Source organism: Phodopus roborovskii, unplaced genomic scaffold (genome assembly GCF_943737965.1).
Source record: "Phodopus roborovskii unplaced genomic scaffold, PHOROB, whole genome shotgun sequence".
NCBI lineage: Eukaryota > Metazoa > Chordata > Mammalia > Rodentia > Cricetidae > Phodopus > Phodopus roborovskii.
In genome coordinates, this window is record NW_026126407.1 from 7,338,019 (window position 1) to 7,357,042 (window position 19,024).

The following is a 19,024-nucleotide window of genomic DNA, read 5'->3' on the forward strand; positions in this document are numbered from 1 at the left end:
GGTTCGTTACTGTTAGGTCTGTCTTACAAAAAGTCCACATACATCGACAGTATTCATTCTACTGCTGACTGTACCTTGTTCCTCCCTGTGATGCTTGTGTGCATTTGCTTTGTAGGCCAACAAGTTTGATGGTTCTAGACAGCCTGTGATGGCTATCAAAGGAGCCCGGGTCTCTGACTTTGGTGGACGGAGCCTCTCTGTCCTATCGTCTAGCACTATCATTATGAATCCTGACATCCCAGAGGCCTATAAGCTCCGTGGATGGTAGGTTTTGTGGGCCTTGGCTAAGTGTTTACATGTGCTCAGGCTTTGAGAAGGGCTAGTTTCCATCGGCTTCTGAGCTTCTGCCGAGCCTTTGCTATTGAGTAGAGTGGTTCATGCATTTCTCAGAGGCCTTATGCCTTCTGAGATGGTGGCCTGAATGCCACTTATACTGACCAATTTAATCCCCTGATGTACCTAGAGAATCAGAGAAAGCAATTAGAATGTAAGTGTTGCATGCTGACCTTGATCCCCCCCCCCACTCCCCCCAACAGAAAGGCTTTAGCAGCTGCATGCTAGAGGAATATGTTGAGAGCATCTTTTGCTCTCCTAGGTTTGAGCTGTGGGCAGCTGATGTGGGGGTAGAATGTACTTTCTCGCTCTGGAGCTGATCACCTCTTTTGGGTGTGTATTCACTGGACACTGTCAAAGCATGGTGGGAACAATGGGCTTTTTTGTTGGCGTTACATCATTATTCCCGAAGCACTCAAGAGACAGGAGAGCTTGTTAAAATCCCCACACTGTATCTAGCTTTTTAGGGCATTGAAACTCTGCCTTAGAAGAGCACTTCATCCTGAGAATGTCGTGTGGAAGAATTGATGTGGGCAAAGAAAATACTTTACCCAGCCCAAGCTGGGGGGTGGGGTTTCCAGGGTGGCTTAGGGTTTAGGGACTCAAAGAATAGCTAGCTCATTTTATATTCCTCATTTTTGTTTTGAATCTGATATATGCCAGTAACAATAATATTTGAATAATTTGATAGAGCATCTCCTGGAGTGTCTGTATGGCTTAAGCCAACCTCATGAGTGGCCTGCATCCATCTATTTAACGGTGCTGATAGCTACTAGCATTGCGCTATATGACAGAATCCCATAATAGTCTAACTAGAAGCAATCGTGTCTTTGGTTTGTTTTTGTTGGTTGGTTTTCTTCCAGGCTCTGAACACAACTCCAGGTTAATTGCATGCCCACATTAAGGTGTTCATATTTTACTGTCAGCAACTGTGATCACAGAAAACACAAAAAGGCATTTCTGTCTCCTGAACAAAAGATCCTGTCATTGATCTAGGACAAGTTCAGTGCACACAACCCACCCAGGCAAGGATTAGCGACGTTTAGATCTCAGCACTAACAGTGGAATTTTTATTATAAGAGGGGCTCCCGTCTCCTTGCTCTATTGATCCTTGATGAGCTGCCTTTGGTGGTAAATGTCTACATGGAGTTTTTGAGACCGTAAACTCACGGCTAGCAGTGGTGAAACCAGTTGTGGACTCTTGTCCTATGACGGATGTAGCTGCTTCCCTGACACAGTGAGGCCTAGGGCAGCAGCCACTCTGTTGAGTGGTCTCTTTTTAGGGAGTCAGTTCTGCATGTGGCTAGCATTTAATTGCCTACCACTTGGGTGTTTGATATGTTTGTGTTTGTTTGTTCGTTCATTTGAGACAGGGTTTTTCTGTGTATCCCTGTCTGGCCTGGAACTCACTCTGTAGACCAGGCTGGCCTCTAACTCAGAGATCCAGCCTCTGCCTCCCAAGGGATGGGATGAAAGACAAGTGCCACCACACCCAGCTCATGTTTTTAATCTCAAGCTCATTGCTCTCTTGCATGTTCGTGCTACCTTCTCCCTGGCCTGTTTTCCTCAGATTAGCCAATAGATGGTCAAGATGTGTGATCAGTTTTAATAATAATTTTACATAAATGAATTAACCTTGATATTTGCATAAATAAATTCACACTGAGAAAGCAAATATCCAACACGGCAGATAATGCCTTCTGATGAAGTATGTTGAATTCTATAACTGATTAGGCTTAAAAGATTTTCTACTGTGAAAACATTTTTGGCTAACTCATAAAACAAAAATGTCCCTTTTCGTCTGATTCATTTCAGTGATTGAGGTGAAGGCTGGAAGTGCAGGGGACTTCAGCAGGGTCGCCTTCTGTTGCTGACTTTGTTCACAGTTTTTAACATGCAGCCCAGTTTGGAGGAGGGGGTCTGTGGTACTTTGGCATTGTTTGTCTTGACCATGGGATGGGGTGGGGGTGGCGGTCAAAACAAATGAGATCAAAAGAATGGCCATTGTGTTTCTTCAGTGGACTAAGGTGTGCTGGGACCCAGGTGGGGGCTGCTGGTGACAGAGCTCGTGGCTGGTATATCCAGACAGCACATTTGAGGATGCAGAGTTCCTGTCACCATTGCTTTTTTGTTTTGTTTTTTAGGTTCGACTCAGAAGGACAAGCCTTAGATGGTGTTTCCATCTCTGACCTCAGGAGTGGAGGTACTGCAGGGAGCAACACCAACTGGAAAACTTTGTATGAGGCTAAATCAGAGAACCTGGGCCAGGGTGACAAGGTACCTCACGTCTCTTACACCACAGAAGCACAGAGAGTTTTTAAATGTGCTTTCAGGTGCTAGTTCAGGGCTGTGTTCTCATCTGGGGTGCCAGAGCGCCAGTTACTGCTCCTCATTACTGGAGTCTCAGTCACTGCCAGTATAGAGGCTGTGTGTGCTGAGGGCTGTATTGCGGCGTCTGGTGTGAGGCAGAAGAGTGTGACAAGTTTCTGGATACCGAGGAAATGGTGGTGACCAGGCTTTGCAGTGTAGCGTGAACTGACCTCGCGTTCATGTTGGCATCTGAGCAGAGTGTAATGTAGGTTGTCAGAATCAGACAGCATCTGTGGGTTTGAGCCTGAGTTGTAGATGGAGAGGCTGCTGTCCTGCCAAGAACTGGCTCTGGTATTTGACTTTAGTTGCTGCTTTCTGTTGGCCTAACCTGTGTTCTGCTGGATATTTGAATCATTTATTTCTATTGTGCTCCCTAAGTATCACTCGCTGCGGCTCCTTTATTGTCATCATATACAATATAGGTTTTCTTCCTTACTGTCTCTTTTCACTGTGCACTCGATCCATCATTGTCATCCACAGCAATTTATAATACTATTAGAGAACATCTTGAGAATTAAACATTGGCTAGATTCTGTTTCTCTTGTCAGCCAGCTGCTTTCTTAAACTAAAGATAGTATGTAGTCAGAACTGAGCATACAGGACACTGTCTGCGCTTATCCTGTTAAATCAGGCATCAGGTCTGAATCTTACCTAGAAATAGAGAGAGACTCTTTAGGCATTTTAAGGTTTAGCTCTCTACAGCTTTCTCTTTACATTTTTTTTAAGGTCATTTTTTTATTTGCCCTTTCTACTGCAGTGTATGGAATTCAAACTCAGCTTTCCTCGTGGGTCCCAGGGACCAGGCTTAGGTCATCCCACCTGACAGCAAGTGCTTTCCTCCGTGAGCTGGCATATCGGCTCTAGCTTGCTTTCTTTTTAATGTTTTTATTTTATATGTATGAATGTTCTCCCTGAATGTAAACCAAATGAGTGGCTGGTGTCTGTGGTGATCAGAAGAAGCTCTATCAGATCCCCTGTAATGAACCACCATGTGGGTGCTGGGGAGCTGAACTTGGTTCCTCTGCAAAAGCAGCCAGGGTCCTTAACAGGAGATCCGTCTCTCCACCCACCCACCCCAGGCCTACTTAAGTACTCAGTTCTGTGGCACTGAGGGTTAAACCTAGCACCTCGTGCGTACTAGGAAAGCTCTTTCACTGAGCTATGCCCCCAGCCCTAAAGCTGTCTAAACTAGGTAGCAGCACAGTCTTTAAATGACATCAGATAGACCCATTGTGAACCAGACATGATGGCAAATACCTTTAATCCCAACACTTGGACATTAGAGGCAAGTGGGTCTCTGAGTTTGAGGCCAGCCTCATCTGTATAGAGAGTTCCAGGATAGCCAGGGCTTAGCTTTGAATTCAGGGTATTCTGGATTCTGCAGTTACTTAGCACCACTGAACCTGAACCAAAACATGGATGCCTGAGAGCTTGTGGGATCCAGAGGTAAAGCAGATCCACCCAGAGCCGTTACTTAGTAGGGACTCCTGTTTACATGGTCTTAGTCATGGGTACTTTGACATTCTCTTGAACTTTATTTGGTCCAGGAGTTGCTGGTCAAGGCTGTGAACTTGCTGTCTATTATTGTCAAAAAAAATTTTATTGCTCTGAACAGTGATGGTGCATGACTTTAATCCCAGCACTCCAGAGGCAGAGGCAGGTGGATCTCTGATTATGAGGTCAGCCTGGTCTACAGAGTGAGTTCCAGGAAAGCCAGGGCTGCACAGAGGAAACCCTGTCTCAAAAACATTTTTTTTTTTTAATTGGATCCTCCTCCACCTTCATGTTGTCTGTAGGTTGTCTTGCCCCACAGCAGCAGGCAGTACAGACTGACTACATGAATTCTGGGGGCCTAAAGATTTTCTCTGGATTGTCACAGGAAAATCTTACTGAACCCTAAAAATAAGTGTAGAAATCACTGACATGGTTAAAAAAAAAAAAAAAAAAAAATTATGTGGTTGGCCAGCAAGGTGACTCAGTGGGTAAGGATCCCTGACATCAAGCCTGACAGCCTGAGTCCAGTCTCCAGGACTCACATGGTAAAGGAAGATCACCAGCTCCCACAAGTTGTCCTCTGGCCTGCACGCACATACTGTGATATATCTGTATACATATGCAAAAACACATATACACACATGCACATAATAAATACATATATTTTAAAAATAGTATGTGCTGTCAAGATGACTTGGCTGTTAAAGGCACTTAGCCTGATCTCTTGGAAACTTGAGTTCCCTGGAACCACCATGGAAGGAGAGAAATGTCCCTGGAAGTTGTTCTCTGGCCTCTGCAAACACTCCGTGGAATGTGCTTGCCTGCATTAGTATGCATGTGATCTTCATACACATGGAGATACACATATAAAACAATAAATAAAAAAGAATTATGTGCCCAGGTGTGGTGGCTAAGCACTCTAGAGACAAGGGCAGGCAGATCTCTGTGAATTCAAGGCTAGCTAGTGAGACTCCACCTTTAAGGGGGGAGCCCTGAGTGCTATGGGTTTGCTTGTACCAAGTGCAGAATGAACAATTCTCGGTATTTGGTCTGTGAACGGGGGAACTAGGATACACATCACTTTTACCACTTGCAAGTAAGAATGGCTTCGAGTGGCCTGTTCCAGGCCCCCAGGCCCCAGTGTAGCTTGCTGATTTGGGCCTCTGTGACACTTTTCTCCCATAGGCGGACTATTTCAGCACTGTGGCGACGGTGGTGTTCCTTCGCAAAGAGAACTGTATGTACCAGGCCTGCCCCACCCAGGACTGCAATAAGAAAGTGATTGACCAGCAGAATGGGTTGTACCGCTGTGAGAAGTGTGACCGGGAATTCCCCAACTTCAAATATCGAATGATCTTGTCGGTGAGTAGAATGGTTAGTGAGACACTTTATGGTGTTCATTGATTGACTGACATGGACAAAACCCTGGGGGTTGCGATGGTAGAGCCCTGGTTGTTGGTAGGAAGGAATTCACAGATGGGTTCCTGTTGGGGAGCTTGCTGCTTCTCTGTAAATAAGGAAGTAAGTAAGGGCTATGTATGCCCTGGCTGACCTGCAGTATCGTGCTCCTGAGAACTTTGTGCCCAAAAGCTGCCTCGCCGATGGCAGCCCTCTGTGATGGTGTGCAGTCACTGTGTTGGTGGCGCTAGCCTCCTCACTGCTGTGCCTGTGTTGGTTTTCTTGTGGGTACTCTTGTTTGTCTCGACCTCTGTGGAGTTGACTGAGGAGTATGCCAGAGTGCAGTCGTTGCTCTTTTAAACTCTGCTTTGGTGTGATTTGATTTGACAGTAAGTAATGTGCCCAAAACCTAATGCAGAAACCACCTACAGGGAATTTATTCTGAAGAACTAATCAGCAATATTACAGCTGTGTGAAGTTGTTTACTCTGAAAAGTTGGAGTCAGTTTAAATGCCCTTCTGTTCTGTTTGTTACTTCCTTTGGTGATTAGCCACTTTAGTGAGGAGAAGACTGTATAGGCCTTAGATTTACAGCCATTAGCCTGGGGTTGTAGCTCAATGGATGACACGTCTCTGTCATCCTTAGCTACTTGGCAAGTTCAAGACCAGCTGGCTATCTTGGGGCATGAAAGAGACCCAGTCTCCAAAAATAAATGAATGAATGAATGAATGAATGAATGAATGAATGAATGAATGAATGAAACCAAACACCAGCCAGGCAGTGGTGGCACAGGCCTTTAATCCCAGCACTTGGGAGACAGAGGCAGGCAGATCTCTGAGTTCAAGACCAACCTGGCCTACAGAGTAAGTTCAGGTCAACCAGGGCTACATAGAGAAACCCTGTCTTAGAAAAACAAATAAAATAAAGCAAAAATAATTTGGGGTTGGGGGTGTGACTGTCATTGAAATGGTAATAGTGCTAGAGTGAAAAAACAAAAAACAAAACCAGTATGCCAGGGTGAGGACTGGACTCTGTTCTTGGGGCTCATTGGCCTCTTGGCCCATCCGGCTCAGCAAGCTTTCTTGGTTCTCACTAATTAATTTATCCCTCACGTCCACTGGGAGGCATGCCATTTGTTTCTGTTGCTTAGGAGATTGGTGACTGGTTGAAAGTCTTTAACATTGGCTCTGAAATTACCTGTTGCTCAGTAATGACTTAGAGCCATCTCATGCAGTTCTTTAAATTCAAAATGTGTGGCTGGGGTGATGGCTTAGTGGCTAAGAAGACCGGGTTCAAGTCCCAGCACCCAAACATCAGGTCACAACTGTCTGGCATCCTCACGCAGACATAAATGCAGACAGAACCCCAGTGTACATAAGAAAAAAGAAATTTTTGTAATGCCTACTGTTGTGAAGTGTTTTCTGTCCTGGCTGGTCCTGTGGCCCTTGAGCCCCAAATAGACACACAGACACTATATTAGTTATGAAACTGTTGACTAGGGCTTCTAATTGGCTAGCATTTAGCCCATTCCTTCAATTTATGTATTGCCACAAGGCTGTGGCTTACCCAGTAATGCCCCGGCATGTTGTTACTCCTTCGGCAGCATCGAGACTGTGTGGCCGGCTCACTCCGGCTACCTTTCCCAGAATTGTCCTTGTCTCCTAGACCTACCTATTTTCTTGCCTCATTGGCCGAACAGTGTTTTATTCCTTAACCAGTAAGAGAAACATATATACAGAAGGACAACCCCCATCGTCCTGCAGTGGGTCTTAAGAGACAGCTCAGCGGATAAAGTGCCTGCCTGCCTGCCTGCCAAGTTCAGATCCCCAGCATCCAAGTAAAGTAGCACAGGCTTAGGCCAGAGCTAACTGGGCATCAGCCTAGCCAGTTGCTGAGCGCTGTTCACGAAGAGACCCTGCCTCAAAAGATAATGTGGACAGTAACTGTGTAAGACACTCAATGTCCATCTCTGGCCTCCACCTGCATGCATATAATACAACACATACTGTAAATAAAAAAAAAAGGTGTAAGTGTGAACTCAGTCCATGGGAGGCTGAGGCAGGGAGATTGTAAGTAGGGCCTGTTTAGACTGACTACACAGTAAGACTTAAAAAAAAAAAAAAAAAAAAAAAAAAAAAAAGTAGTTGAGCGTGGTGGCATATGTCTGTACTCTCAGCACTTGTGGGGGCGGGAGGAGGGTGGAGGCAGGAGGAGTTCAAGGCCAGCTTTGACTAAGTAGCAAGTTTGATGGCAGATTGGGTTACATTATATGATGTCTCAAAAAAACTAAAGGATGCCAGGTGTAGAGAGAGAAAGAATAAAAGTAAGTAAAATAAAATGAAAAGAGCCCACTATTACTGTTGGAAGCCTTTTGTATTTATTGGGAGGAGCATAATAGTCTAACTGCATGCTTCCGCATCTGTGGGAGTTTAGTTGACCCGACTCCTGAGGTCTGAAATTGCATCTCTAGAAGACTGGGCTAGACTACATTTGAAACTCCTTACCATGGCATCTATCACAGCTTTTAAAAGACTGGCAAAGCATCACCTGCACTTAGCAGTTGGGCCTAACTTAACCCCGAATCCCTTCAGTGTGCTTAGAACATTTGCACAGCTAAACCTGCCTTATGATAAAAGTGCCAAGCAGCTTGTGTGATTTACTGGATACTGTACTAAAAATGAAAAATGATGACTGAAACAGGATACTTCATGAGGGGAACCGTTCAGTCAAAGCATTGGAAGTCAGGGGCTGTGTATCTATGTCTTTCCCTTGCAAGTTCTTGCAAGTTACTTTAAGTAGGAAAAGGGAATCTCCCTTCTCATTGGTGTTTCTTTCTTTTGTTAATTATTTGCTAAAATAATAGTGTGTTGTGTTTTTTAGGTAAATGTTGCAGACTTTCAAGAGAATCAGTGGGTGACATGTTTCCAGGAGTCTGCGGAAGCTATCCTTGGGCAGAACACTGCGTACCTTGGGGAACTGAAAGAGAAGGTTGGCACGAATTTATTAGCACTGTGATAGTACTTGTGTTACACCACTGAGCTGTTTCTTGCTTACTTCTTTGAGTGTTGTATGTGATTCTCATTGTACTGCACATCTAGCAAGGGGTAATGCACCAGGGAGCATAAAGCAGCTGTGGGAAGAAGCACAGATCACCTGCGTCCCCGCTACTGTTTTTACACATCAGAGCTGGCGTGCCTGCAGTCTAGAGCTACAAGGGGTCTTCTGAAATAACTCAGAGCTTGGGTCTGCTTTGTTAACCTAATAAACACTTTTTGGGAAAGTTGAGTCAGACCTTAGAATAGTGCGCATCTGGGGTACTTGCTATTTCAGTTTGTCAGAGGGGGTTCTTACAGAGTGCCTTTGTTTTAAAGGTCACTTTACATGCTATGGTGATTCCATTACTTGTTGTTCCATTACTTGGGCTGAGGCAGAAGGATCGCCCAGAATTCCAGGCCAGGCTAGTTTACATAGTGAGTTCAGGGATAGCCTGGACTTGCATAGCAACACAGTGTATGTGTGTGTGTTGGGACCCTTAAGATGGCTCAGTGAGTAAAGCGCATGCCGTGCAAGCCTGAGGACCCGAGTTCCGTGACTGAAACCCATGTGAAAGGTGGAGGGAGAGAGCGAACTCCGTAAAGTTGTCCCCTGGCCTCCATGTGTGCACCTGTATGTAGCATGAACGCCCACTCAGTAAAAACAAACATTTTTTAAATAACGTACTTTACCTTTACTAATTTGCTTTTTTATACATTAGACTTATTTAATGCAGAGAATGGGTTTCTGATTATGCCAAATATAAGAAAAAGATACTTGCTGAGTTAAAACAAAGAATAAGAACCTTACTTTCTAGGCCGTAGAAATTGTCATCTGTTGACATACAGTGTCCTTTTTTTCCCTCATTTCCTCCATATTGGTTGGATACTTGTAAAGACCACAAAGAAAAATTACCATTTGTTTTGATGTGCTTTTCTTACTCTTTCTGTCCTCGCTTCTGTTTGGTTCTGCCCTCAACTCCTTTTTAAATTATCCATGAGGTCCCTGAAAATAGTCCAACGACGTCCTTTTACAGAAATAACTGGAATTGACTTTTAAAGTGCAATAGTCTTTTATCTCTTTTGCCTGGTCCTCTATTTTCATATCAGATTTGCAGGCTCCGGGCAGCTTTTCAGGATTTTTATGAGCTTATTATAGTTGACTGTTCTTCGCTGGTGAATGAGGGCATGCAGGACTTCCCTCAGGAACCATGGTGCTCTGGCAGTGTGCATCCATGCTTCCCTTAGGCCTAAAGAGTAATGGCATCCAGTTTGAGTTTTTCAAGATTTAACGCATTATTTTGTTTATATGCTGAAAATCCAAGGAATGACTTTTTTTTTTTTTTTTTTTTTTTTTTTCTCAAATAACATCTACAAAAAGAAGTCTGTGTGATAAGTCTGTTTTCATATCTGTGTGACCTACAGGAGTACTTAGCTTATATGAACTGTTAGTTTTATGTAAAGTTTTAAATTCATGCATTTTATGCCTCAGCAGTCTGAGGCAGGAGAATGCCAAGTTAAAGACCAACTGGGCAACTTAATGAACGTGGTCTCAAAAGTTAAAAACAGAATCAGGCTGAATATCCCAGTTTATTGCCCCACCACACCCCCAAACTAAAAGCCAGCTTTTTAAAAAATTACAATAAAGTAACCAAAATCAGATAGCGTTTAAGGAGTGTGAGAAGAGGAAGGAGTCAGTCTTCCAGCCTTTTCCTGGCATTGCCCACTCCACCCACTCATCCACCTACTTAACATGTCAGTAGCTACAAATACACAGGCTGAAGGATTAAGTATATGATAACTTGGACATTTTTCTTTGTAATGCTTTTCCTGTCTAATTCTTTTGCTTTGTATTGATACTGGCTTCATGCTCACTATAATCCTCTTGCCTTTGCTTCCAGAAGACTGTGATTACAGGCATGGCCACTTTGCCTAGCTTCCCCAGCCTTTGCAATTTTAATTATTATTTTTTTTTAACTTGAGATTGTATAGCCCTGGACCTCACAAAGATCTCCCTGCCTCTGCCTCTCCAGCGCTGGGGTTAAAAGCATGCACCAGGCACAGCCCTACTCAGTTTTATTTTGTTTGTTTGTTTGTTTTGATTTTCCAGGCAGGGTTTCTCTGTGTAGCCATGGGTGGCTGCCATGGAACTCTCTTTGTAGACCAGGCTAGCCTCAAACTCACAGAGATCCACCTGCATCTGCCTCCGAGTGCTGGGATTAAAGGCGTGTGCCACCCTGCCCACTCATTTTTATTTTATTTGTATATGAGTGTTTTACCTGCATGTATATGTGCGCACCACTTTCCTTCCTGGTGCCTGAGGAGGCCAGGAGAGGGCATCCGGATCCCCCAAACTGGAGTTACAGGTGGCTGTTAGCCACCCTGAGGCTTCCAGGAAGGAGACTCCTGTCCTTCGAAAGAGCCACTAGGCCATCTCTCCAGCCTGTCCTTCCAACTTCTTAATTCACAGTAAGATGCTGGGCCTCAGGGTTCTTCCCTCATGAATATTCCAATCTTAAATGTGTTTCCTAAGAATATTTTAAAAGTTTTAGTTGTGGTAAAATAACATAAAAATACTGGTATATGTTGTTTTTCTAGTAGAACCATTTTGAAATTCATAGTGGCATTAGCCACATTCAAGGTCTCAGTCAGGCCCCTGGCTCCACTGTCCATCTTCCCACATTTCCATTTCCCACCCTGGGGCCCTGAACCCTCAGCAGCAGATTCCCACCCCCCCCCCCTTCCTAGCACTGCAGCCAGGGCTCTGCTTCTGTGAGTTTAATAGGGTCTGTTCTCAGTTCCACACATTCCGCCGGGTGGGGATCAAAAATATTTGGGTGATAAATTGCACATTTATTGACCATGTACAGATTATGTTTCCTTGTCATTGTTCACCGACCAGTCCATGTCAGCTCTCATGGTATTTATATTTGGTATTATAAGTAATCTACAGGTGATTTACAGCATTCAGGAGGGTGTGGGGGGGTTCTGTGTAAACAACCATTTTACGTAAGGAACTTGAGTATCCTTGGAATTCAGTGTCCACTGGAGGTAGGGTTCCCGGGTCCAGGCCTCTGCAAATCAATACTGAAGGGAAAACTGTACTCCTAAGGAAAGTGTTTGGATTTTTAATAAAATTCTACTTAAACAGTTTTATGTGATAAAACACCTACAAATTAGTCATTCCTAAGAAATTTCATCCCTCTGGGGTGATAATTTCTCAGTCTTTCCAACAGTTTAATAGGTCTTTTACAGTAGTTGGCATGTGTTGTTTTTGCAGAATGAGCAGGCGTTTGAAGAGGTTTTCCAGAATGCCAACTTCCGATCATTTACATTCAGAATCAGGGTCAAGCTGGAGACCTACAATGTAAGTAAGGTTACTGGGGTAGAAGGGCTGTATTGGGAATAGCAGCAGCTCAGTGTTAGTGTCGTGTGGAGACCTGTGGAGTGAACGCTTGTGGAACCAGCCTGCACTTGGGTGCTGTTACCAACTTGTGTGCAGGTTTTGGAAGCCAACTCAGGTTTTGCTGTCTTATCTGAACACTCTGGGGAGAAGACAGTATGGCCTTTTCTATTACAGCCTTAAGAAGTTTTCCTTATCTCTGTACTTCCAAAAAAGATGATGTGTGAACCTAACTTATTTCCCACAAGTTAGGTTCTAAAAATCAATATATTAAACAAATACTTCATGCAGGTGAAAGTACCTGGACAAGTCTTTAAATTAGCCCTAATGGGGGCTGGAGAGATGGCTCAGCAGTTAAGATCATTGCCTGCTCTTCCAGAGGTTTTGAATTCTATTCCCAGCAACCACATGGTGGGGTTCACAACCATCTGCAATGATATCTGGTGCCCTCTTCTGGCCTGTGGGCATACATGTGAACAGAACACTATATACATCATAATTAAATCTTTAAAAAAATAAATAAATTAGCCCTAATATCATAGAGTTGCATAGTTATAATAAACAGCACTTACTGGACAGGTCCCTGTCCATCTATTTATTATCTGTTGATCCTTATAGCACCTTCTGTGTTAGAGCTCTTGTTGCCCATTTTTACTGATGGAAAGATCTAGGCATACAGAGAATGAGCCTCTGAACCTACAGTCATGGAGTGGCAGAGCCAAGATTCTGGCCCAGGCAGTCTGACACTTGTAAAGACCAATACATTTAGTATGTGGACACATGAAGGCCCCCAGCTAGACTTGTGTGCGTCTGCGCATCACCCTGTTCTGGGTCAGAGATGCTGCTTAGTTCCTGGAGACAAGCTGAATAAGAATTCAGCCAGCTCCCCTGCAGCCACCATCAGCTTGGAGCCTACAGCTATTTGGTGGTTGTGTTAACTGAATGTTGGTGGGTTAAGGGAGACTGTAGGGTTATTCTCTCTCTTCCTGGTTTGGACAGGGATGGTGAAGGGCAGGTCGGTAACTTTGCCCAGAGCTGGAGCAGCAGCCAGATTTCCTGCTACTGCCCGTGCTTTTTATGGATGAAAGTAAGCTTTTAGGGCAAGTTACCTATCTGCTCTGGGTTCCCACTGCACCATATAAAGACAATAGAGACTAGAGACCCTTCCAGTGTCCACTCCAGTGGGATGCTGGAGCACAGTCTGAGCACAGGTGCCGAGGATGGGCAGAGGGTCTGTAGAAAGGGGGTCTGGCTACTGACCCACCTCCAGGAATTCACAGTACTTTCTCCATGGGAATTTCTACACATCCCTTCTTCCTGCTGGACTCATTGAAGCCATTGAAGCAAAGAAGGTTATCTCCACCACTCAATGCCAGGCTGTACCACTCACAAAAGGCTTTTCTCTTTTCAAAGGATGAATCTCGAATTAAGGCCACTGTGATGGACGTGAAGCCCGTGGACTACAGAGACTATGCCAAAAGGTTGATCATGAACATCAGGAGAAACATATGATGTGAGCAGTGGTTCTGATGGCCAGTGCCGGAAGTAAAGAACGGAAATAGAATGGCTTTCTTTCCACCCCATGTGACAACCCTGTGACAGCCTCACAGTGCAGAGCCTCTAGGGGACACTGGCAGCCTGTCTGGGACCCTCTTGGGACTCATTGGTCGGCAAAAGACTGTGCTCAGAGGGCTGTATGTAAACCATCAGAGCCGGCACTCGGCTGGCAGGTAGCATAACACCAGCCCCTCCCCTGTCTTCAGGCTTTTGTGGGATTTACTAAGATTTTGTTACCTTCAAACAGGAATTATGTCACAAGTAATTGACCGCACTTTGTGGATAATGAGGTAAATTATGTAACTTGGGGTTTGCTTTTCCATCTGTGGCACCTTTATGTCTTAGTTTCCTCCTGGGGAGACTGAGAATGGGGGAGAACCCAGGTGTTTAGGGGGTGTCTTCCTGGAATCAAAGGCTCACGCTTTGCAGAGGTACCACGTGGTCGTTAGTGCTTGGAATGGCAAAGGGGTAGAATTATTAATCAAAAGCCTATCGTTAATATCTGAAGACCATCCTTCCTTCAGGGTTTAATAGATTTAATAGACTGAGTCAGATGGGTCTGATATTAATCAAAATTGACTCTCTGAGGACGGCTGATAAGCATTGACTTGCCATCCCCTAGGGACACCGAGGCAACTACAAAGAAAGCTTTGCTTGAGTTTTCACTTCAGTTTATGTTGCATTTGGTTGCCTGATGTACCATCTTTACCTGTTTTTTTTTTTTTTTTTTTTTTTGTATTATTTCATCTTTGATTAAAGCTATGTTAGTTAGGGAGAATTTTAGAGAGAAGCCCTTTGTTTCCCTTGCTTTGTTTGAATAAACAGTATATCTTTGTTTGTGGATTCTTTCTTTGACTATAAAGGGTTCTTGTAACTGGAAAGCAATTAATTAGCCTTCGTAATAAATAATCACTAGGGAGAGATGTTAACTCATTACAAACTCAGAGATTAGACTGAGGCTTGGAGATCATTGTTACTAACGTTTGCAGCCCTGAAATGCATCATAAAAGGAATGAAAACACAAAAAAGGAAAAGCTATTGTGCCCAAGAATGCTGATGATCTGGCACTTTGGGATTGTATTGATGTTTACACAGCAGCCTAACACCAGGCAGGCTTTGAAATGTGTATAGACAGTGAGCGAGGAAGAAAACAGTAATTATGCTACTAGGCTTTTCATTCGGCAAGAGCATGCTTGCTCTGTGTGTTCCTAATCATATTAATTATCTATCTGGTTGCTGCAGCCCACCTCTTGGCATTTGCTGCACATCTCTGCCAGTATCCAGGCAGCATTGCAGTCTCCCCCCCCCCCCCCTGCAGCTGTGGGCCTGGCTTTTAATGTGTGCACTTAAGCTTGTGGTGGTAGCTTTGTGGAGCTGAGAAGTCATGGCATCATGTGCTTTTAGTTGCTTTTCTTGTTGCTATGACAAAATACCTGTCAAAAGCAACTTACAGGAGGAATGGCTTCTTCTGGCTCACAGTTTGAGGGTACCATCTATCGTGGTGGTGGAGAGGGTAGCACACAGGCAGCTCTGGCTGTGCAGCTGGACTGTGAGGCAGCTGGTCACATGACATCCATTGTCAGGAAGCAAAGCAACAAAATGCAAATTCTGCGCGCGCGCGCGCACGTGTGTGTGTGTGTGTGTGTGTGTGTGTATGTGTGTGTGTGTGTTGGAACTAGGCTAACTGGCCAGCACACGTCAAGGGTCCTCCTGTTTCTAAATCCCAGCGCTTTTTAATTCGGGTTGCGGGGATCAGACTGGGTCCTGACACTTGGAAACACTTTACCCACTGAGCTTTCTTCGCTTTCCTCTTTCTTTTTCATTCAGTGTGGAACCCCTCCCCCCCAGGCCCTGAGTGCCACCCAAACTCAGATCTCTCTGGAAAGGCCCTCACAGACCTGTCATGTGGGTTTTGACTGACAACATTGACCACCACACCCTGTCTGTCTTTGCCTTAGCGATACTGTTTTTGAGATACAGCCTTCCCTATGTAGCCTAGGTAGGTCTCATTAAAGCCCTAGGCACATGGCTGGCCTTACTGAGGACAGACAGACTTTGATTGCAGAGACTCAGCCTTCCTTATGTTTCTCTAACCTCAGGAGACAGGAATTCAGTTGCACTTGATTCTCTGGCTGAAGCCTTGACAATTTCCATGAAGGCTTCCTGTCTGACCTTGCTTATAAAGCATTGACTGGAAAATGACAGTCTTCAGCGCTGTTGGAGATTGACAAATTGCAGGTTAGAGATGGTGATCTAGCTATCAGTCCAGTAACCAGTCTTTTATATCTCCTACTCACAGCATTTCCTCCTCTCCCAATGCAGGAGGGCTGGTCAGCAGCAATTCGTCCTGAGGTCACCAAACCAGTCCCCAAACTTTCTCACCAGCCACTTCAACACATCTAACACACCCGCGCGCGCGCGGCTAATACAGCTAACATGAGGAGCACAGAACTCTACAGGGAGTGGGAGGGATGGGCTCCCTCATGGGATGATGTTTTAAAAGATTCCTGAACTAAAAAAATCAGCTCACCAGCTGAGCGGCCTCAGGAGCTGGTTCCATTGCCACTGTGACCCAGGTCCTGGAGGACTGCCTAAGTAGATTCTGACCCACAGTTTTTGGACTTCCCTTGAATACAGTTTATCTGGAAAAGCTGTTCCTGCTGTAATTTTCATCCATCAGTTAGAGATCAATGCGTATTTTGCGTCCACCATGACACCAGCATTAAGCAGTTGGGGGGAGGTATCTAATCATTTTGCCTTTATTTTAAATGGCTCCTGAATTCCCTCCAGCCTCATTGTGAAAGAGGCAGAAAAAGGAAGGTGCTGATCTGATTTCTGTCCATGTTTCCAGTGCTTTATGCCTTCCATTAAAGCCTTGCTAATCTCTAGTGTGCTGTTCTGACTTTTTTGAACTGCAGGGTCAAAGTGTTCCCCTTCCTTCCCCCAACATTTTTTTTTTCCTGAGTGGCCTGTCTTCAAAAAGTATAAATAATATTGATCGTGGTATTTAATACACTAATGAAACCCATGGCTATTGACTACATAATTAATACACTGTCGAAAAGTGAAGTTTGGCAGCCCCATATCTAAAGTTTACATTGACTTGTGCTTCTTCAGTGATCTGCCTGCCAAGGATTTATTTCTAGAAGAAGAAACCGGTCCCTCTCCCTCCTGTGTACTTGTTAGAAGGACGGTCCCTTCCCTACTAACCTGATTGTTTCCTTGTCTCAAAGACAGGCTTGTGTATGTGTCTCCTTTCCCCTTTTTTCTTTCTTCCTACCTAACATGTTTTGGTAACCTTAGACTTAATCCTCTCTGTAGGTAGTAGCCTTTACAAGCTGCTGGTTTTATAAAGCATGGTTGGAAGTAATTGTTTCCTCTCAAAGAAAGGGAGAAAGGAAAAGAAGAGAAAATGACCAAAGTCCCCCATAATCCAACAACCAGCAATAACCACTTGTTAAGTGGGCCACCACTCTCTGTTTATGTTACTTTTTCCATTGCTGTGATAAAAGACCATGACCAAAAGCAACTTGAGTGTGAGTTTGTTTTGGCTGACAGTTGTAGAGGGCCAGGTGTCCATCGTAGCAGGGAAAGCATAGCAGCAGGAGCAGGAAACGGAGAGGTCTCAGCTACACACAGGAAGCGGAGAACTAGGTGGAAGTAGAGGGAAGCCACAGGCTCTCAAAGGCCACACCCACTTCCTCCCGCAAGGCTCCAACCCCAAACAGTGCCACCAAGCGGGCACCAAGTGTGCAGATACGTGAGGTTTTACGGGACATTCCTTATTCATACCACCACACCTATGCGTGTATAAACGGGTTGTGAATGTGGCTTGGTGGTAGAGCTTTGAAGGCACACATAAGGCCCTGGGTTCTCCGTAACACCACATTAAAGAACATGACATTATCTCATATGTCCTATAACACTCATAGCACTCCAGAATAGGCACTTTTTTCTATTTCAATAAAAGTGGATCTGCATTGCTTCAAGTGGGTTTGGCTGTATGGATGTGTAAATTTATGAGGCTGAATCACTCTTGCCAGCTGCTCCTACTTTTTGGCTCATTAGCATAAGCCTGTGTTCTGGTGGGCCGGGAGCAGTGCTTTGCAGCCACGATAGTACGTACGTTTGGGTGCTTCTTGCTCCGTGAGTTCTCTGTTGCCCTGGTCCAGAAGTCAGTCTGTCTAAGCCTGTACCCCTCAGGCTGGCCGGCATTTTCAGCAGACCCTTGGAAGCAAGTAAATAAACTAAGAATGGGGAAGAGGGCATTGGAGCCCTCCATGATTTCATCCTACTTAGCTCTTGGACATAGGTTGCAACCACAGAGGCCTTCTGGGTTTTTTGTCTTTGTGGGAGAAATGGCCTTCCATAAACACATTTGACCTGCTTTATAAACGAACTTTATTGTCTTTGTCTTTTCTTAAAGCTATTAGTGAATCTTAAGTCTCCAAGTTATATTTGGGGTTTTTTGTTGTTTTGTTTTTTGGGGGTTTTTTTATTGTTGTTGTTTTTATTTTGGTTTTTTTTTTTTTTTTTTTTTTTTGTTTTTGTTTTTCGAGGCAGGGTTTCTCTATATTGTTTTGGAGCCTATCCTGGAACTCTGTAAATTAGACTGGCCTTGAACTCAGAGACCCGCCTGCCTCTTCCTCCCGAAGTGCTGGGATCAAAGGTGTGCACCGGCTTCCAAGTTATATTTGTGATGGTGGTTCTGATTAAGTAATGGGGCGAAGGATGGTGTTAGTGTCTTCCTTCACCGCCTTTAGCCCCCTGTCAGCTGTTCTTGGGTCCTAGGAATCCTAGGAAACCAAGGCCTCACACCTGCCACACAGCTGATAAGCTACACATCCTCTGAGAGGAGGCTTTATAGCCTTGTCTGGCCTCAAACTTGCAACTGGCTCTTCCTGTCTCTTGAGTCCTGAAGTTAAAGATTGTACCACCACTGCCTGATCTCTATAGCTTAAGGTTGACTTTGCTCTCTGAATCCTCAGGCAAACTTTAATAAATCATAAATAATAATATCACCACACCTTGTCCCCAAGAACTCTGGTCAGTTTGGAGCAGGACTCAGTGGTCATTACATAAAGTCCAAATTCAGTAGATGTCCAGGTCACTGGAGACTAGGGTCATCAATAAGGACTCGGGGAGGGGAGGGGTTGAGACAAAAGCTGCAGTCTTGATTTGGGTCACAGGTCATCTGTCTACATGGAAAAGCATATGCCACACCTAAGTCACTCTGCGCTAGTTATCGACAGGAAGCTATGTAGATGTCCTATTAGGTAGAAGGTGTCAAGGGTATATGGTCCCTTTGCTTGTCCATGGGTAGCCTGCGTGGTCCTTATATTAACTGTCCCTATGCCCTTGACGACTTGTCATTTGAGCTGTGTCTTGATGCTGACTTGGGTATATGTGAGACTTGTAATCAAGCTGGCCATTTCAT

General features: G+C 44.6%; 1 protein-coding gene across 1 annotated transcript in view; it reads left to right on the plus strand.

Moving 5' to 3' along the window:
• Rpa1 (replication protein A1) overlaps positions 1 to 14,280 on the plus strand; it is a 49,498-nt gene extending 35,218 nt beyond the window's left edge. Inside the window, exons 12-17 of the mRNA XM_051180024.1 lie at positions 116 to 264; positions 2,478 to 2,610; positions 5,383 to 5,559; positions 8,476 to 8,583; positions 11,908 to 11,994; positions 13,444 to 14,280. Of these exons, the coding sequence (XP_051035981.1) occupies positions 116 to 264; positions 2,478 to 2,610; positions 5,383 to 5,559; positions 8,476 to 8,583; positions 11,908 to 11,994; positions 13,444 to 13,542 (753 nt within the window). The 3' untranslated portion in view covers positions 13,543 to 14,280. The remainder of the gene's footprint in view (positions 1 to 115; positions 265 to 2,477; positions 2,611 to 5,382; positions 5,560 to 8,475; positions 8,584 to 11,907; positions 11,995 to 13,443) is intronic.
• The last annotated feature ends 4,744 nt before the right edge of the window (positions 14,281 to 19,024 follow it).